The sequence below is a fragment of the Podarcis liolepis genome (genome assembly GCF_965112155.1).
Source record: "Podarcis liolepis genome assembly, chromosome: 6".
Classification (NCBI taxonomy): domain Eukaryota; kingdom Metazoa; phylum Chordata; class Lepidosauria; order Squamata; family Lacertidae; genus Podarcis; species Podarcis liolepis.
The window spans coordinates 57,967,362-57,982,896 of NC_139559.1; the positions used below are offsets into that span (position 1 = coordinate 57,967,362).

At 42.9% G+C, this 15,535-nt stretch overlaps 1 protein-coding gene across 1 annotated transcript; it reads left to right on the plus strand.

Annotated features, from left to right (window-relative positions):
• Positions 1-10: 10 nt before the first annotated feature.
• On the plus strand, positions 11-15,140 carry CIMAP2 (ciliary microtubule associated protein 2). The gene is made up of 10 exons (XM_083510198.1): positions 11-149; positions 3,060-3,147; positions 5,336-5,506; positions 6,606-6,728; positions 9,372-9,500; positions 9,765-9,908; positions 11,043-11,207; positions 11,762-11,890; positions 14,225-14,355; positions 14,829-15,140. The coding sequence occupies exons 1-10, from the start codon at positions 97-99 to the stop codon at positions 14,872-14,874; spliced, it is 1,179 nt and encodes a 392-aa protein (XP_083366324.1). The 5' UTR covers positions 11-96; the 3' UTR covers positions 14,875-15,140.
• The last annotated feature ends 395 nt before the right edge of the window (positions 15,141-15,535 follow it).

Below are 15,535 nucleotides of genomic sequence, written 5' to 3' on the forward strand. Positions count from 1 at the left end.
CTAGTGTTGTCATGGCAGTGAAGTTCCAGAGTTCTTCTCAGAAGCAATCTCCAAGAAGGAAGGGGGTTGTCCTTCTTCTGCTCCAAGCATCAGAGGATGGAGGAGCCAAAGGGATTCACAGGTGCCCCCTTTTGGAGTCAAACGGCAAGGTAAGGGCTGCTCCCACAGGAATCGGGTTGGTTTCTTTTTTAAAAATAAAAAAAGATTACACCTTCTCGAAGACAGGGCATAACTTGTGCTAGGGCTTATCAACGATCAGTCCTGAAAGACGGAAAATATAAGAGTCTCTGAGCATGTGGTGAGTGGCTTTCCCACTTGAGAAACCACAGCCATCCTTCCCTTAGGAAAAACACCAGAAGCCTTTCTTTTGGGAATTACAGACCTGGATATTCCCAAAAAAGCAAAAGAATTTTTTTTAATATGCCATGGTGGCTGCAAGAGTTCTTATAGCAGCAAATTGGAAGAGTGATAAAATACCCTCAAAGAAAGAATGGATTTCAAAATTAGTGGAATATGCAGAATTAGATAGCCTGTCTGAAAAAATAAAGAACAAATCAAAACAAGCATTTATTTCAAAATGGGAAGCCTTTAAAATATACTTGAAAAATAATTATCCCAGTTTAAATTCTGTCACAGCATTTGAATAACTTTAGTAGCAGTTTTAAGTTTGCAGTGAGAGATAACATAGTTCAATCGTATTTACATTTTGATCAAATGTATGGTGTAATGGCAGTAAACTAATGAAGATTATCTGAGGTAAGGAGTGGACAGGAAGTCGGGTCTATAGTAATAAGACCATTTTCAGTTTGTCATTTTGTGTTTAACATCGTGCTTAGGATTTTTTCTTTTTGATGTAGATGTTATTGAGGATGTTGTTGTTGTTTTTATTTTTTTCTTTTATGTTCTTGGGATGCTGTATGTGGATATCTGGTTGAATTTAAAAAAAAATGAGAGAGAGAGAGACACCACAGCCATTCTTCCAGATTTCTGGGATTTTGAGCAGAGGGCGCTCTTTTCTGGCAGCTTTGAGTAATGCAGGCATTTTGTGTTTTAAAAACCAAGCTACAGTTCATATACCACTTGTGTTCGTGGTACAATGCTTAAAAATAATTCACCATGGATTTTAATTTTGCAAGAAATGTAAGTTGTCACATACAAATATTCACACAAGTATGGATCATATACAGTTTCTGTCTTGTAGATCTGTATTTATCTTGGTTCAAAGTCCATGTAGACATACCCTAAGTCACAATCCTACACAAGCAAACAAACATACCCCTGAACCTGCTCAGAACTGAATTCTGCGCATCACATCAACCTAGAACACAGATCTGTTGGCTCCTTAAGAGAAGACAACTTCAACTGCACAAATGTACTCATAATAAGACATAATAGGGTTGTAGTTTCCTTCCATAGCGGGAGTGTGCAACCTGTGGCCTTGCAGATGTTTGACTCCATCATCCCAGAACATTGGCCACACTGGCTAGTGCCAATAAAATAATAATAATTATACTACTAATAATAATTTTATTATTTATTCCCCACCCATCTGGCTGGGTTACCCCAGAAACTTTGAGTGGCTTCCAGCACATATAAACGCATCATAATGTTAGGATTCCAGCCGCAGTCAGAGGTAACTGGCCTCACTCCAGGCATTCGGCTGGGATCCTTGTTGACCTTCCCGTCTGCGTCTCCCGGCAGGCAAGGTCGTAAATAGGCGATCCTCCTCAAACGTGAGAAGAACACACCCTCCTCCTTCTCTCCCTCCCTGCACTCCCCCCAGGGAGGGGAAGAAAGACAGACAGGAGTCCTATTTACATGTCTTTATTCCTGTCATTCAGCAGTACAGAGAAAACGTGTCTGTACTCTCCAGACTCCGGCAGTAGAGTCACAACTCCACCCCTGTACTTCCAGTACAGGTCAGATGACACTCTGAGCTAACATCCGGTGCTCAGTACAGAGAATGGACTGCCCCTTTTTCCCACCAGTACAGTTCCAGACAACAACATCCTGTTTTGCTTTCCAGCCACCTGCAGCTGGCTTTTGCATTGCTGCTTTTTCCTGACACATAAAACATCAAACATTTTAAAAAGGAGTCCAACAACACCTGCAGGGTCACAAGTTGGGCGCCACTAATTCACACCTTAGAGGGCTTCCCATTTGCCTCAGCTGTTAGACACTTCAAATTCAATTCAAATGTTACTTCTATTACAAATGCTTTATCTCTGTAAGCACACCAGCTTGCCAGATGAAACAAACACCCCCTTTCATGTGCTGTTCTGGGGATCCTCCCAACAGCCCCTTGAACCAATTTCAGGGGGCAGGGGGGCATATAGGGGGAAGGATTTTAATGTAGATTACCCTGTGCCAGAATTCTGCAAGTCAGATCGAGCTCTGAAACAACCTCATACAGGGCTGGTCCTACTATTAGGCAGACAGGCAAGTACCTCAGGCAGCAGATGCTGGTAAGTAAGGAGTTGTGTGAAGGTGTTGAAGGACCAAGTGGCATGTACCCCCTGCTGCCCTCAGGTATGATGGGGGGGGTGCTGCTCATCATTACCAGGCAGCACTGAAGTAAGAGTCAAGTGCCCACCTGCTTAGCTTCTGTATATGGAAGTGGGGGGAGGGAGGGAGGGAGGCACCATCTTGTCCTCCAGGCTCCAAGTCAGACAGCAAAACACCTGGACTGGTTCTAACCTTATAGACAAATTAACTGGAGACCAGGGCTTTTTCTCAGCTGGAATTTGCTGGAACTCAACTTCCAGCACCTCTCAGGTGGGTGCCATTGCCCTTCTAAGAGAACAAGGGGAGTTCTGGCACCTCTTTTTCTCGAATAATAGCACTGCTGGAGACACTGAGATGCAGGATCTGGATTTTGAAGCAGCACTCTGCATCATTCCAAACACAGGTTGGCTGCCTATATATACCCTGAAGCTATTATTGTGGTTATATAGCTAGAGTGTCAAAAATTGTTTTGAAAGCAACTGTGTTACATGACTTTGATTCAAATGGCCCCAGCAGGATCCTTCAGCTCTCCATATTTGTATTTCTCTGGCTAGATTTGATGTGTCAGCAATTTATCCAGATGTCAAGAGACCAAGTACTTACCTGCAGGCCCCATACACCAAAACGGTCTGCTCAGACTTGGTGAGTCTATATCTCAGGGTGCCTCACATGCACAAAGCAAACCTAGTCTTCAGTTTTACTGTATGCGTGGTTGAACAATATTTTTTTAATGTACAGTATTCCCTCCTCCACCACCACCCCTACCCTGCATCTACTTTAGACCATCCAGAACTTTGTCTCCCACTATAGCTGCAAACTGACTATTTACAGAGGGACAATCTCTTGGGAGTTTGCTGTTGTGATGTCAAACTATTTCATTTGAGTAGTCTGCTCATAGAAGCAGTTGCTTGCATGCCATCCATGTGGAGTATCATACAAGCCAATTTAGATGTACATTGCCTAGCCCTAGAGGGATTCCATTCCTTGATCATTCTAGAGCACGGTCAAGACATACTTGGCTTTTCTCTAATGAAATGGACTGGGACTCCGAGTCCTAATAGGAGTGCTCTTTTTCATGGTTCTATCCAGCCATGCTTTCCTCCAGGATATGCTATTCCACACCCACTTCAGTTTTTCTTTTCCTTTCCAACTGATACTCAACATTCTGTGGCTACTAAATGTGCTTGATCCTCCCCCCCCCTTTTGGCGGATATTTTGCCCCCTGAGGGTCTGTTTTAATATCTTTTATAGTCAGTGCTTTTGGTCAAAAAAAAATGTTTAGGGGTGTTCTCATTTTCCTACTCATATAAAATACTGCCCCTCAATGAGGCCAAACTTCGATTCACAAAATGTTTAGGGGTATGCATACTCCTGCATCCCCCCAGAAAATAGCACTGTTTATAGTTCTGGAAACCTCGGGGTCTCTCAAAGCATTATGACGCCACCTCCTTGTTTTTCATTGCCTGCGTTTTAGCCTCATTTCTGTCAGCATTCACAGCCCGAGTTTGCTATTGGAGAGGGTGAAAGTTGTCTTCTCCTTGAGCAGAAGGACGACGGCATCATATTGTTATGAGTTTGGGTGCCAGAGTTTGTGGGTGCAAAGCAGCCACCGTTCCTGAATTTAGTAAATGTTAGAATTGAATCAATGCTTGTGGGCTGCCAGATGCTGGATTTAGCATGTTAAAATACACGTCAAACCAGCTTCCCATGGCAGGTAAATCACCTGGGGAGACAGACTATTAAAAGAGGACTAAGAGAAGGGACAGAGCCATCAAGAAAGCAATGGACTCTCTGGCAGCCAACAAATGGGAAGAGCCCCTCCCTGAGCTCTGTGATGGTTAATCAGAAGCTAATGCCAGAGTTTTTGTTAAGAGGAAGTTTTAGGATTTCAGTTGGCTGTGGTGTGACCGAGGGGAAAAAAGTGTCAGTCTGTTAAATGCAACAAAAGGGTGGTCAAAGCGTTATGTGGATAGAGAGATTGAATCCAAGGCAGCAGCACTGGGAGAAACAGGACCCTCTGGGAGTGTAATGCTTTGAACCCCTCCTGTCAAAAACCTTAGAGGAATATTACCACAAGAAAGCTGTTACAAAGTAGAAGGGATGGTAAACAGTGGGTTAAATTTGAACTACTTATAGGTACCGGTACATACTAAATTTCCAGTGTTAAATGGAATTCTTCATAACTGTCTCAGTAGTGACCCCACCTATCCTCTAAGTCCCTCGCCTGGTAGCGGAAGGTAGCGGAAGGAAGAAACTTATTATACCCTCTGTTTCCCCCCCCCCCACTCATTTTATTACTTGCTTCTGCTCTACAATGATAGCTCAGTCGGTAGAGCATGAGACTCTTAATCTCAGGGTCATGGGTTCAAGTAAAAGATTCCTACATTGCAGGGGGTTGGACTAGATGACCCTCGTGGTCCCTTCCAACTTTACAATTCTGTGATTCTGTGTCTTTCCCGCTGGTGCAACTAACCTCATACCATTCCGTTCTAGAATATGAATTATGCTACACTGGAGAGGGAGTATTATGGTTTCATTTGTGGATGTTAGAGGTACTGATGTCAGAGGTATTGATGAGTGATGTGGGTAGGTGGATTGAGATCCAAGAGCAATATCTGTAGTTTAACAGATATCAGTCGAGGCCTTCATTAGCATATTAAAATATCCTGCTGAAATGGGATAACTAATGCTGAAGGATACCCATTGAACCAGGGTGCTTCAGAATGTACAGACTTTTTACCTAATAGTTTATCTAGCCCTGGTGATGCCGTTTTTCGAAGGAACTGTAGCTATGCAAGCAAATGCAGAAAATAACCATATCTTTCTTTAGAACCGGAAATTAGGACCAGGCACCTACAGTATTGACTATGGAGGCTTCAGTTCTAGTCATCTGCATAAGAAGATGTCAAGCTCTAGTTGGGCGAAAGCCCAGGAGGCAGCAAGGCTCACCAAAATGCCACATTTCAATTTTAAGGAAATATGCAGCAGGGCGAAAGCTCTGGTGAGTGTTTGGCTTCAAGCTCTTTGTTACATGTTGGTTTAGTCAAGGGGTTAAAATATCAGCCAGTTTCATTTCAGATACAACCGAGGACACGGGCCCACAGTTTTCTCTGAGACTGGTATCATCTTTAAGAGTATTTTCCAAATGGCATGTGGTTTGTCTTTGTTACATACCGTAACCAAGAATGTTATCATTGTGAAATATGAAGGAAAGGCCCATCAAGCGTAACAATGGGCATCAGGCAAGTGTATGGGGGAATCTTGTCACCGCTGTCTATTTCTCAGGCAAATACGCGGGTGGCATTGTGGTCTAAACCACTGAGCCTTTTGGGCTTGCTGAACTGAAGGTCAGTGGTTTGTATCTGTGTGAAAGGGTGAGCTCCTGTTGCTCTGTCCCAGCTCCTGCCAACCTGGCAGTTCAAAAACATACCTGTGCAAGTAGATAAATAGGTACCGCTGTGGCGGGAAGGTAAACAGCATTTCCATGTGCTCTGGCTTCCATCACGGTGTCCCGTTGTGCCAGTAGCAGTTTAGTCATGTTGGCCACATGACCCGGAAAGCTGTCTGTGGACAAACGCTGGCTCCCTCGGCCTGAAGTGAGAGAAGTGCCACATGCCATAATCACCTTTGACTGGACTTAACCATCCAGGGGTCATTTACCTTTACCTTAACCATAAGCAGTATTATTTAATATTAATAAAATACTATCAAAAACTAAGTAGGAAGGAAGCAAAAACAAAAAAAAAGATAAAAAAGAGGTGCTTCCACTCTTCTATCTGCCAATTATATATAACACAGTTATTTCCAATATTTGGCATATACACTCCAGAATAACTCCTGATGAATTATGACATTCATATCTGAGCCTGGCTTCCCTAACAAAGGGGTCATGTACCAGGTCAGACCTACCTTTCAATCACCCCCACCCTAGTTTCTGCCACTAGCCGGGGGCACAATCTGCTGTGAAAAATAAAATAAAGCCTGGAGCTATGCTCCACCTCATTCCTGTGCTGCCACAAACTCCACATACCAGATGGCTGTTTTAAAGCTGCACATGCCATCTCTTCACCCTATTCACGTGCATCCTTTCTCTCTCCAAGAAAACAAAGCTGGGTCCTGGGACTTATGAGTACTCAGATTTTCTACAACTCCAAGAGAAACGTCCACACAGCATTAGAGGAATATGTGACACCGGAGCAGTGAGATTTAAAGACCGCATCAGGGTAGGCATCTGTCCTTGTCGGAATGAATTGTGTGAAATGCATCATTCTTTGCGAATGGTTTTTGCCATATCTACTTTGAATTTGCTATTTTTAGTATCGTCTTCAACTTTGCTACCTGGATTGTGGGGTTTTATTTGTTTGTCTTGGTTCCTTTGATCCTGTCTTTCAAACCACCAGTTGTGGTGCAATTCCGTATTGATGCAAAACATATTCCCGCCTCCATGATTCACATGGAATGGAAGATGTGTGGACAGCTGAATCTTGAGCCATTCACCACGCCAACATATTCCATTATGAAAATAATAGAGATTTTTATTAAAAGAAATTGTCTCCATTTTAAAGGAATCATAGAGTTGGAAGGGATCCCCGACTCTATGCTCATCTGCTTCATCCCCCTGCAATGCAGGAATCTCAACTAAAGCATCCATGACAGATGGCCATCCAACCTCTGCTAAAAAAGGAGAGTTGACAACCTACCAAGAACATTCGGCCTTTAAAAACTACGTTATGGGTCTAGGTTGAAAAGTAGGCTTAGAGAAACCACACCATGAAGCCACTGTCCCCAGTAATGTGAGCCTATGTCTCTCCAGAGCATCAAGAAAGGCGGGTGGGACTGCAGCATCAGCATACAGAAGTCAACCATTTGGGTTTTGTTCCTACCATTGGGGTTACCAGAGGTGGACCGTGGGTTCTCAAATTACAGTGGCGCTCTGTGTGACACTAAAATTTGGCACCTTCCACCTCTCTTGCTCCGCTCTACAGCATTGTTGTGATGCCTCCAGCAGCACAGTGCCCAGTGCAGCCGAACTGGTCACACTACCTTAAAACCGCCTCTGGGTTTACATTTGGCTCAACATCTAAAACCCCCTTGTTCTAACGTGTCATAAATGAGATTGCAGCCATTATGCATGTACTAATGGCTGCCATTGCTATGGTCACCTGCTTTGTGCTCCTTTCAGTGTGTACATTCCTCCTTCCTCCGCTCCTATCACCTGTAGAGTCCACCACCTGCTCATTACCTCAGGAGTCCGTATGTAGGGGTGGGAAGCCTGTGGTCCTCCATATGTATTGGGCTCCCAAGTCCCATTATTTCCAGCCAGAATAGCCAACAGTGAGGAATAATGGGAGTTGTAGTGCTACAACAACTGAGCTTGCGTCGTAAAAAAAGAAAGGTTTTGATGTAGATGGAGAGTTGGCGTGGTGAAAGGCTCAAGATTCAGCTGTCCGCACATCTTCCATTCCTTGTGAATCATGGAGGTGGGAATGAAGGACAGATATATTGGCTGCCTTCCAACGGTTTTGTGGTTTAGCACCAGCAAAATAAAAATTATTCATCACCGGACTGACACATTTATGAAGCAAGAGTGACTCACAGTGGATTAGTAGGTGAAACACATTTTTTAAAAAAAGTACTACAACTCTTAACTGCTGGAAAGATTGCTTTGCCTGCAAAATACCTTTAATCGCAGTATTATTCATTGCGTTGTACTGCTTTCTTTGTTCTGAACTATTGTGCAGAATTTCCAGGAATTGTTTTTGTAATGTTTTTCTATAATCAACATATTCCAAAAAGCCAGGTTTTTCAACCCTCACTTATGTCACAGTAGCGAAGATGATATCAATAGTACCACAAAAGGGAAACTGTCTTAAAGTATCAAAGGATATGGACATATGTAATACTCTAGTCTGTGCGAGGTTTTGGTTGTTTTTGTAGCTGATACAAATCTCAGTAAAAGTGTGTGTGTGTGTGGTTTTTTTTAAAGGGTGTTTTCTCATAGCACCTCCTTGCTCCTGAAGTCAAGGGAAGGCTCCTTGCCTTCCTACACGAACCTGAGCTATTTCCTCCGCAAGAGGCAACTAGGAAGCAATTGGTAGACATGAAGAACCAGCTTATGTACATGTAGCAGAAAACAGCAAGGCAGGGATTCATAACCTGTGGCCCTCCAGATGTTGTTGGACTCCATCAGCCCCAGCCAGTGTGACCCAGGGTCAGGGATGATGGGAGTCGTAGCCTAACAAAATCTGAAGGGTCACACCTTTCCCATCCCTGATCTAGAGTTTTTCCTCTGGCAGGCCTTCTGTACCTTTAACAGCAGTGTGACAAGCAGAAATTCATTCTGTAGGTGAAACTTTTCCCATTGCCCCATCCAATTGCTGGGGAAAGCTCCACCCTTTGAATGCCTGCTGTTTTCACACGAGCCCTACCAAATAAGAACTGCCAGCCGAAGACTTCGCTAATAATTATTGAGTATTCTTCCTAATTAGTTTGCCAGGTGATTAGTCAACACTAGCTATTTAATGAACATAGAGTCTGATTTGTTTGCAGGAAGGTTAGATGACATGGTGTCATAATAAATGTGACTATGTATGTGCTTTCTAGTGCAATTCCCCATCATTTCTCTTAATGCAAAATGTCCAGTATTTTGGTAAGATGCACTTGGTGAGCAGAAGCTCAAAATCAAGTATAATTGCATAACATGAAATTGCCAGCATGTGGTTGCATTCAGCTCAAAAACAGCAGCAGTCTCGAAGCACCATTGGAAACAATGTGGAGTCCAGATAAGAGATGGGCATTGCTCTGCTGTGGTTATGTTAATGCTCTCTCTCTCTCTCTCTCTCTTTCTCTCCACCCTAACATCCTAGGAATGTTATCCTGGCCCAGGAACCTATGGAAATCCTTATGCTGCCCTGGATAAAAAGGAAAAACGCTCTGTGACTGCACTTGGAATAATGGACAGTAAAACTTCAAAATGCTTCGCCTTTCCCAATGTGGCAAGTTTAGTTTCTTAGTTCTCTGCTTAGCTGCTCTCAATCTTCAAAGTCTTCCTGTTGAACTGGCTGGAGAAGGCTTGTGTTGCTGATACGGGATCGCATTCCCATGCCACACCTTTGGCACGGGATTATTATCCCATGTAGTTTCATACAACTACAGCCACATCAGGACCAAGTCCTCACCTATTCAACGCAACAGATGCTACACTTTTGCAAACTGCTTAAGAAGGCTCTCCCTAATACTTTCTTAATCCTTGATTTCAGGGAAGTGGTTTGGGACCTGGCACCTACAATATCAAAAATGGGATGGATGAGATGCTGAAACGCGTGGTCAGCTTAAAAGGCCCTTATGAAACCTTCACAGGAGACAGGTCAAAGCCTATTGTCTGTGGGCATTACGCTACTGATGTATGTACGCTCATCTTCTTTGCTTGCAAACTTTTTTTTAAAGCGTCATGTTGCTGGTTAGTAATTCAAATGATAGAGTTGCCAAACTTCAGATTGACTGGCAAAACATCAGAAAGTCCATGAACCTTCCCCACACTGCTTCTTTTAAGCCTCCAAGTTTTGGAGTAATGGAATTAAAGAAGATTCTGATTGTCTTTAAAAAGAAGAAAATATAGAAACACAAAAAGAAATAATTTTGTATGTGTTAAATTTTGAAGTTTTGTGATCTGTCAGGTTCTGCTACTTGGAACACTGATGATTCAGATGAAAAATGTCTAAATTATTAGACAGGCATTTGTAAGAGTTCAAATGTCTCCACTGTAATATTGTTTTTAATGTTTCTAACACTCCAGACCAGGGTGAGCAAACTATTCCGATTATATTGATGATTAAGTACTTATTTAGCATTTTGTCACAAGTGTTCCAATACACCGCATATTCCATTAATTATCTCAGCACCCTTACAACAAATCTTGTATTATACAATACTACAGATGGATCTGAGGCTAAGCAATGCAAATAACTGCAGCTGTTTGGAGGGGGGTGGGCATAGGAAATCTTGGGGATGGCCCTTTCTTCTAAATTTTCTGCCAGTGATAAATATTGCATTGCTTTCCTTTTCCAAAATGGATAAATTTACAGGTTGAATGAAAACAGTATAGAAAAAGCAGTCAATCAGCGGTGGTAGAGGAAAAGCAGAATCAGGGCAGATTCTACAGTTCAACAAATTCAATTGCATTACGTGCATTTTAACTGTTGTAAGCCTACACAATGCATGTTGAAAATTCATTTTATATAAGATCATTGAACCTGATACAATCTTCCTTCAGATTATTGAGCTTGTGTGTATGTGTGTGGCGTGTGAAAATTATAACTGTATTCCATGAAAGAACAGCAACAAGAGTACCCTCAGGTGACTTTCTTCCTCCTCCTCCTCCTCCTCCTTTTGTAAAATTGTACAGATTTGATATACAGTTGTACCTTGGCTGGTGAACGGAATCTGGGTTTGTGGCATTTGGGAGCCAAAACATTTGAGTTGCAAGGTGTTTGAGATCCAAGGTACAACTGTCTCCTTTCCTTGTTTAATGTTTCTAGAAAAAGTCCATCGAACTGAGTGGCACCACATTGAAGAGCTTCCTGGAAGAACTAGAATCAAGGGATAAAAGGAAGCATGGCACTTTCGGCAGTCTTGTTTGGAATCCCAAGTGCCCCTCCGATCGGATCTTCTGGGCCACTGTCAGCCAGTGTCCACGTGAACAAGTAGGTGACTTTCCATTGCTTCTTGGTTGCAATCACAGTGCCAGTTTCTTCCGAATGGCAGGGTTGGGAAGTCATGTGAGGTGAAAATGGTGAGTGGGGAACAAACATCAAAGAACAAACAGGCTGCTAGGGCAGTCTACTACGGGCCCCAGGCTATTATAGAACTAACTCCTCAGCTTTAGGTAGATGCCGAACTGCAGCTAATCAACCAAGCAGGGTTGAGGGCAACCAGCCACACACCTGGAATCTAGGGGTTTGGGGGCAGAGTCCATTGTGAGATAGCATCAAATTAATATGTTTTGGTGGTTGTGTTTCAACCTTTGTTTCATAAATGTCATAGGCGCATCTTGCTCCAAGTACATAGAAGCCAGTATTTTATGTGACTTCCAAACTGGTAAGCACTCAATCACACAATATTGCTAGTCAAGTGAACAAGGGGAATCTCTAGCAAAACGTTGTGCTGTATCTCCCCCAGGATACTTTTCTATACTCTTTGTGCTGCTACACAACTGTTGTATTCACTGGTTCAAAGTAATTTATTTTACTTGTTACAGTACTCGACAGGGCCAGGCTCATACGACATAAAGCCCATCAAGAGAAAAGAGTATGAAAATCAGCCACCGTTCTGGATTGGTGCAAAAAGATTTGACAGGAAAGCATACCGTCTGTTTGTTGGAAATGCTGTGAGTGGGAAATTATATGATCAGAGTTTGACTAAGAAAGACCGCTTACCGTAATTTTCCCAGTGGCAGAAAGGGAGAGAATTTGAATTCAGTTTGCATATAAAGGTGCAGCTACCTAACTTGCCCTTCCTGAAAAACTATGGAAATCGAAACACAGCCATCTTTCAAAATGTGCACTTCTCCAGATATTCCAGTGCAGTTCTCCTGCCAAGTAATGTATGTACTAAATGGGAAAATGAGAAACGGAGAGAAATCAAAATGGATAGATTTGCCTGTCCTGAGAAGGGGCTCAATGGAGCAATGGATATCTCACATGAGCCCACCAGGAAGCATGGCAAAGGCACGAATGGTGAAGTGGCAGAGAATTGGATTGGTTGGAAACATTTCCTCTGCCACTGCCAAGTTGCAGGTGGGGCCACACACACATCCGGCCATCCCTGCCTTATACTTTGACCACGCTCCTATGTGTACTTACTTAGAAGTAGGACTATTTCCCCCCAAGCAAACACATTTATGATCAGGAATTTTGCAGTGCTCAAATAAAATACTTTTGTCTCCACTAGGCTCAAGGGCCCCTTACTCTGTGCTGGGTTGAGGGAATCTATTTTAGATTGTTTGATAGTGCCGCATCCCTTTTGCTGATAGGCTAAAACTCCTTTTAGTAATGATGTGCCAAAGGGATGGCTCTGGCTCTGTTCCTCCTTCTCCTTGTGCCCTTTCTTGTATCATCTGCATTCATCTTTTCTGGGTTCCTGTGGTGAACTGGAACAAAGCTGGGAGGACTCAGTCAGCGAAAGCTTTCATTTGAAAGAGTTCACTTCCACTTAGGGAACAGGTAAGGACTCCCAGGCAGGGTTTGTTCTCTCTCCTTGATCCTGGAGAGCAGGGAACTTAAAAGAGGTCAAGAATGAAGGGCTCTTTCATAATTGATGGGGAACTTTGCTGGTGGTGATTAAGTGTCGCGGATAAAGTTGGCAGAGAACTGAACTTACCTGCCGGCGGTTCGAGAGTTTTTAATGCAATGGAGGAGCAAATCGTTTTGCTCTGGCCACTGGGACATCTAAAAAAAGCCTACTTCAGAGGGGCCTGCTCAGTGATCTGGGTTCAAATAGCCAGAGTTAGCAAAATGAATGAGAATTCTTGTACACATATGGAAATGAAAGAGGGGATTGATGTTCTCAAGTACAAAACATGCAAATGGGGTGTTGTTGATAGCCGGAATAGCCTCTCTCTGTTCTACTGCCATTCTTACCCCAAGGGGACGGGGAGGACCCTTTGCAGAGGTGTTTTAGATACATGGCCTCTCCCTACAGCAATTGTACTAATGGCAACATTGGAAAAGAGGCATAGCTCAGAAGAAGAGCCAGTGTTTGGCATGCCAAAGGTCCCAGGCCCAATGTTTGTCATTCTCTGTCAGTGGGTGGGTGGACTTTCACCTGAAACCCTGGACAGCGGCTCCCTGTCAGTGCAGACAGTGCTGAATTACATGGGCCAATTTATTTTTTAGGCAACTTCCTAACAGCAGCAAGGGAGAAGGCTTTGCCCCCAATAAAAGGCTAGGTGGATTGTGGAACATTTCCCTCTAGCAGGGCCACTGACATTTCTGGTGACAGGAATCCCAGTGTGAAATCGTGGGGGGGGAGGGCTGTTGGAGGACTAGATGGCATGGCCTAATATAGGGTCAAGCCATTGGTATATTGTCCAAATAGATTGGTTTGAAATCATTCTACTCATTAGACTAATCCACTGCACTTATAGAGATTCATGAACAAGTGGAGTGAGCCTTTGGATTGTGATGTCAAAGCCTTTAAGGCTATGTTCACAATTCTTTCAACCCATTCTCCCTTTGAGAGGATCAGAAGTCTTCCTTTAAGACATGTGGGGGGGAGTCTGTGGCTTGACCAATGTCCACGGACGATGGAAGTTGTAGTCCACCAACATCTGGAGGACCTTATGACAAGATATGTAGATATATATTGGGTATCAATGAGGTGGATGTCTGTTCCAACGTTATAAAGATGAGAGGTGGTATCATCTTCACTATAGTGCAGCTGAACATTCATGATGTCACTCACAAAAATCAGAAAGTCTCAGACATAACAGGGAACATTAACAAGCAGTTGTGAAAGTAGTCCAAACCTGTGCATTTTGCCCTTCTACTGTCTAATGCCAAAAGGGGATTTTGCACAGAGGGGATGCTTAATGCCCATTCATCTCCCCAGCATGAGCTTACTTTCATTCCATTGGCCAGACAAGAAGTGGATGCTCAAGGGCTTTACAGATCTGCATCTCAGGATACCCAAAGCTGCTCCTTGTCTGCTTTCCTGTTTATAGAACCCAGTTGGAGTTGGCCGCTATGATACTATGAAACATGAGAAATACCGAAAGAAGATCAGATACCGTTCCCTTTATATGCATGATACACAGCGTTACCTTAGTAACCTGGAGAGGGACAAGTGCTTACAGTAAGTAAAAAAATTACAAAACACAGAGAAGCAGCAACTTCTAAGTTCTAGCAGTACGTGAAATTGTGCTTGAGCAATTCATTCAAATTTGTACACTTGGCCTAATTTGCATGCCTTGTTTTGGATGACAAGTTTTGATTGTAACTTAGTTTTAGAATTTGGAAACTTTTCAGGATCTAGAATAGTAATAGAATTGGGCTTGTGAAATGTTGAGGATTTGGCTCAGGCCAGTGGGACAGGAAGCGTTTAGAGTGAAAACGTCTCATGTGGAGATAAAAAGATGTTGCCCATTCTGCTTCCGTAAGGCTAAACAAACCAGGGGAACAATAAACTAGAACCCAGAAGGAGTGGAGCTTAACTAGAATTCCTAAAATTAATTCTTGAATTGGGTGCAATTTTCAGCTCATTTGCATCTCTTTGAAGGTAAACATTTTGCTGGCTTATTCTTCTAACAATTCGATCTTCTTTTTCAGGGAGAGGATTACGCCTGTTAATAAAGGCCTCCAAAGACTCTGTTAAGCTACCTGAAGACTCGTTGCTTCCTGAAACATAGTTAAGTCACCAGGTATCAGCTGCATTTCTGGTTAATGTTCATAAAAAATCCTGCCAAGAGGACACAGACACCTCAACATTTGCTATATCGTATCCCGTACCCACCTACAATCATTTCTTGGTAATTATGTATAACACTCAAATCAAGACACTTGGTGGAATATGGTTAATGTGTTTTTTGAAAACCAGCATGCTGATGTAATTATATCAATATTAAAAATGCTAGACACAAACTGAACTGCTTACTGTTACAAGTAGTCAACACCAACAAAAAATAATAATAATTGTACTAGTCAGTTGTATGAGTAAAGAAAGCACAGTTTGCAGTTGCTACTAGTTCCTCCAAATACTGCAGACAATCAGGGTCAGGTGTTTTTAAAGTGCCTCTCCTCTGCCAGGGATCTACCTGGAAAGTCTGAACTCGTATCAGAAGCACCAATACATGCTGGTTGATGGTGATGGAGGAGGAGGAGGAGCTTCTTGGCTCCAGTGTAATACCTGAAGTTAACTTGGCAGGTGTACAATGTATGTGCACATATAAACCTTGTGCAATCCTTCAATGCAGTCACACGAACAGAAATAGCAGCAGTTGCTAGAGATATAAGACTGTATCCCGACAGGGATGATT

Bases quoted from the DNA above. Each gene is read 5' to 3' on its own strand.
- CIMAP2 (XM_083510198.1), top strand. From the start codon at position 97: ATGGAGGAGCCAAAGGGATTCACAGGTGCCCCCTTTTGGAGTCAAACG. The intron at 6,729-9,371 runs GTAGGCATCTGT...CTAACATCCTAG, and splicing joins GATTTAAAGACCGCATCAGG to GAATGTTATCCTGGCCCAGG. The intron at 9,909-11,042 runs GTATGTACGCTC...TAATGTTTCTAG, and splicing joins GTGGGCATTACGCTACTGAT to AAAAAGTCCATCGAACTGAG.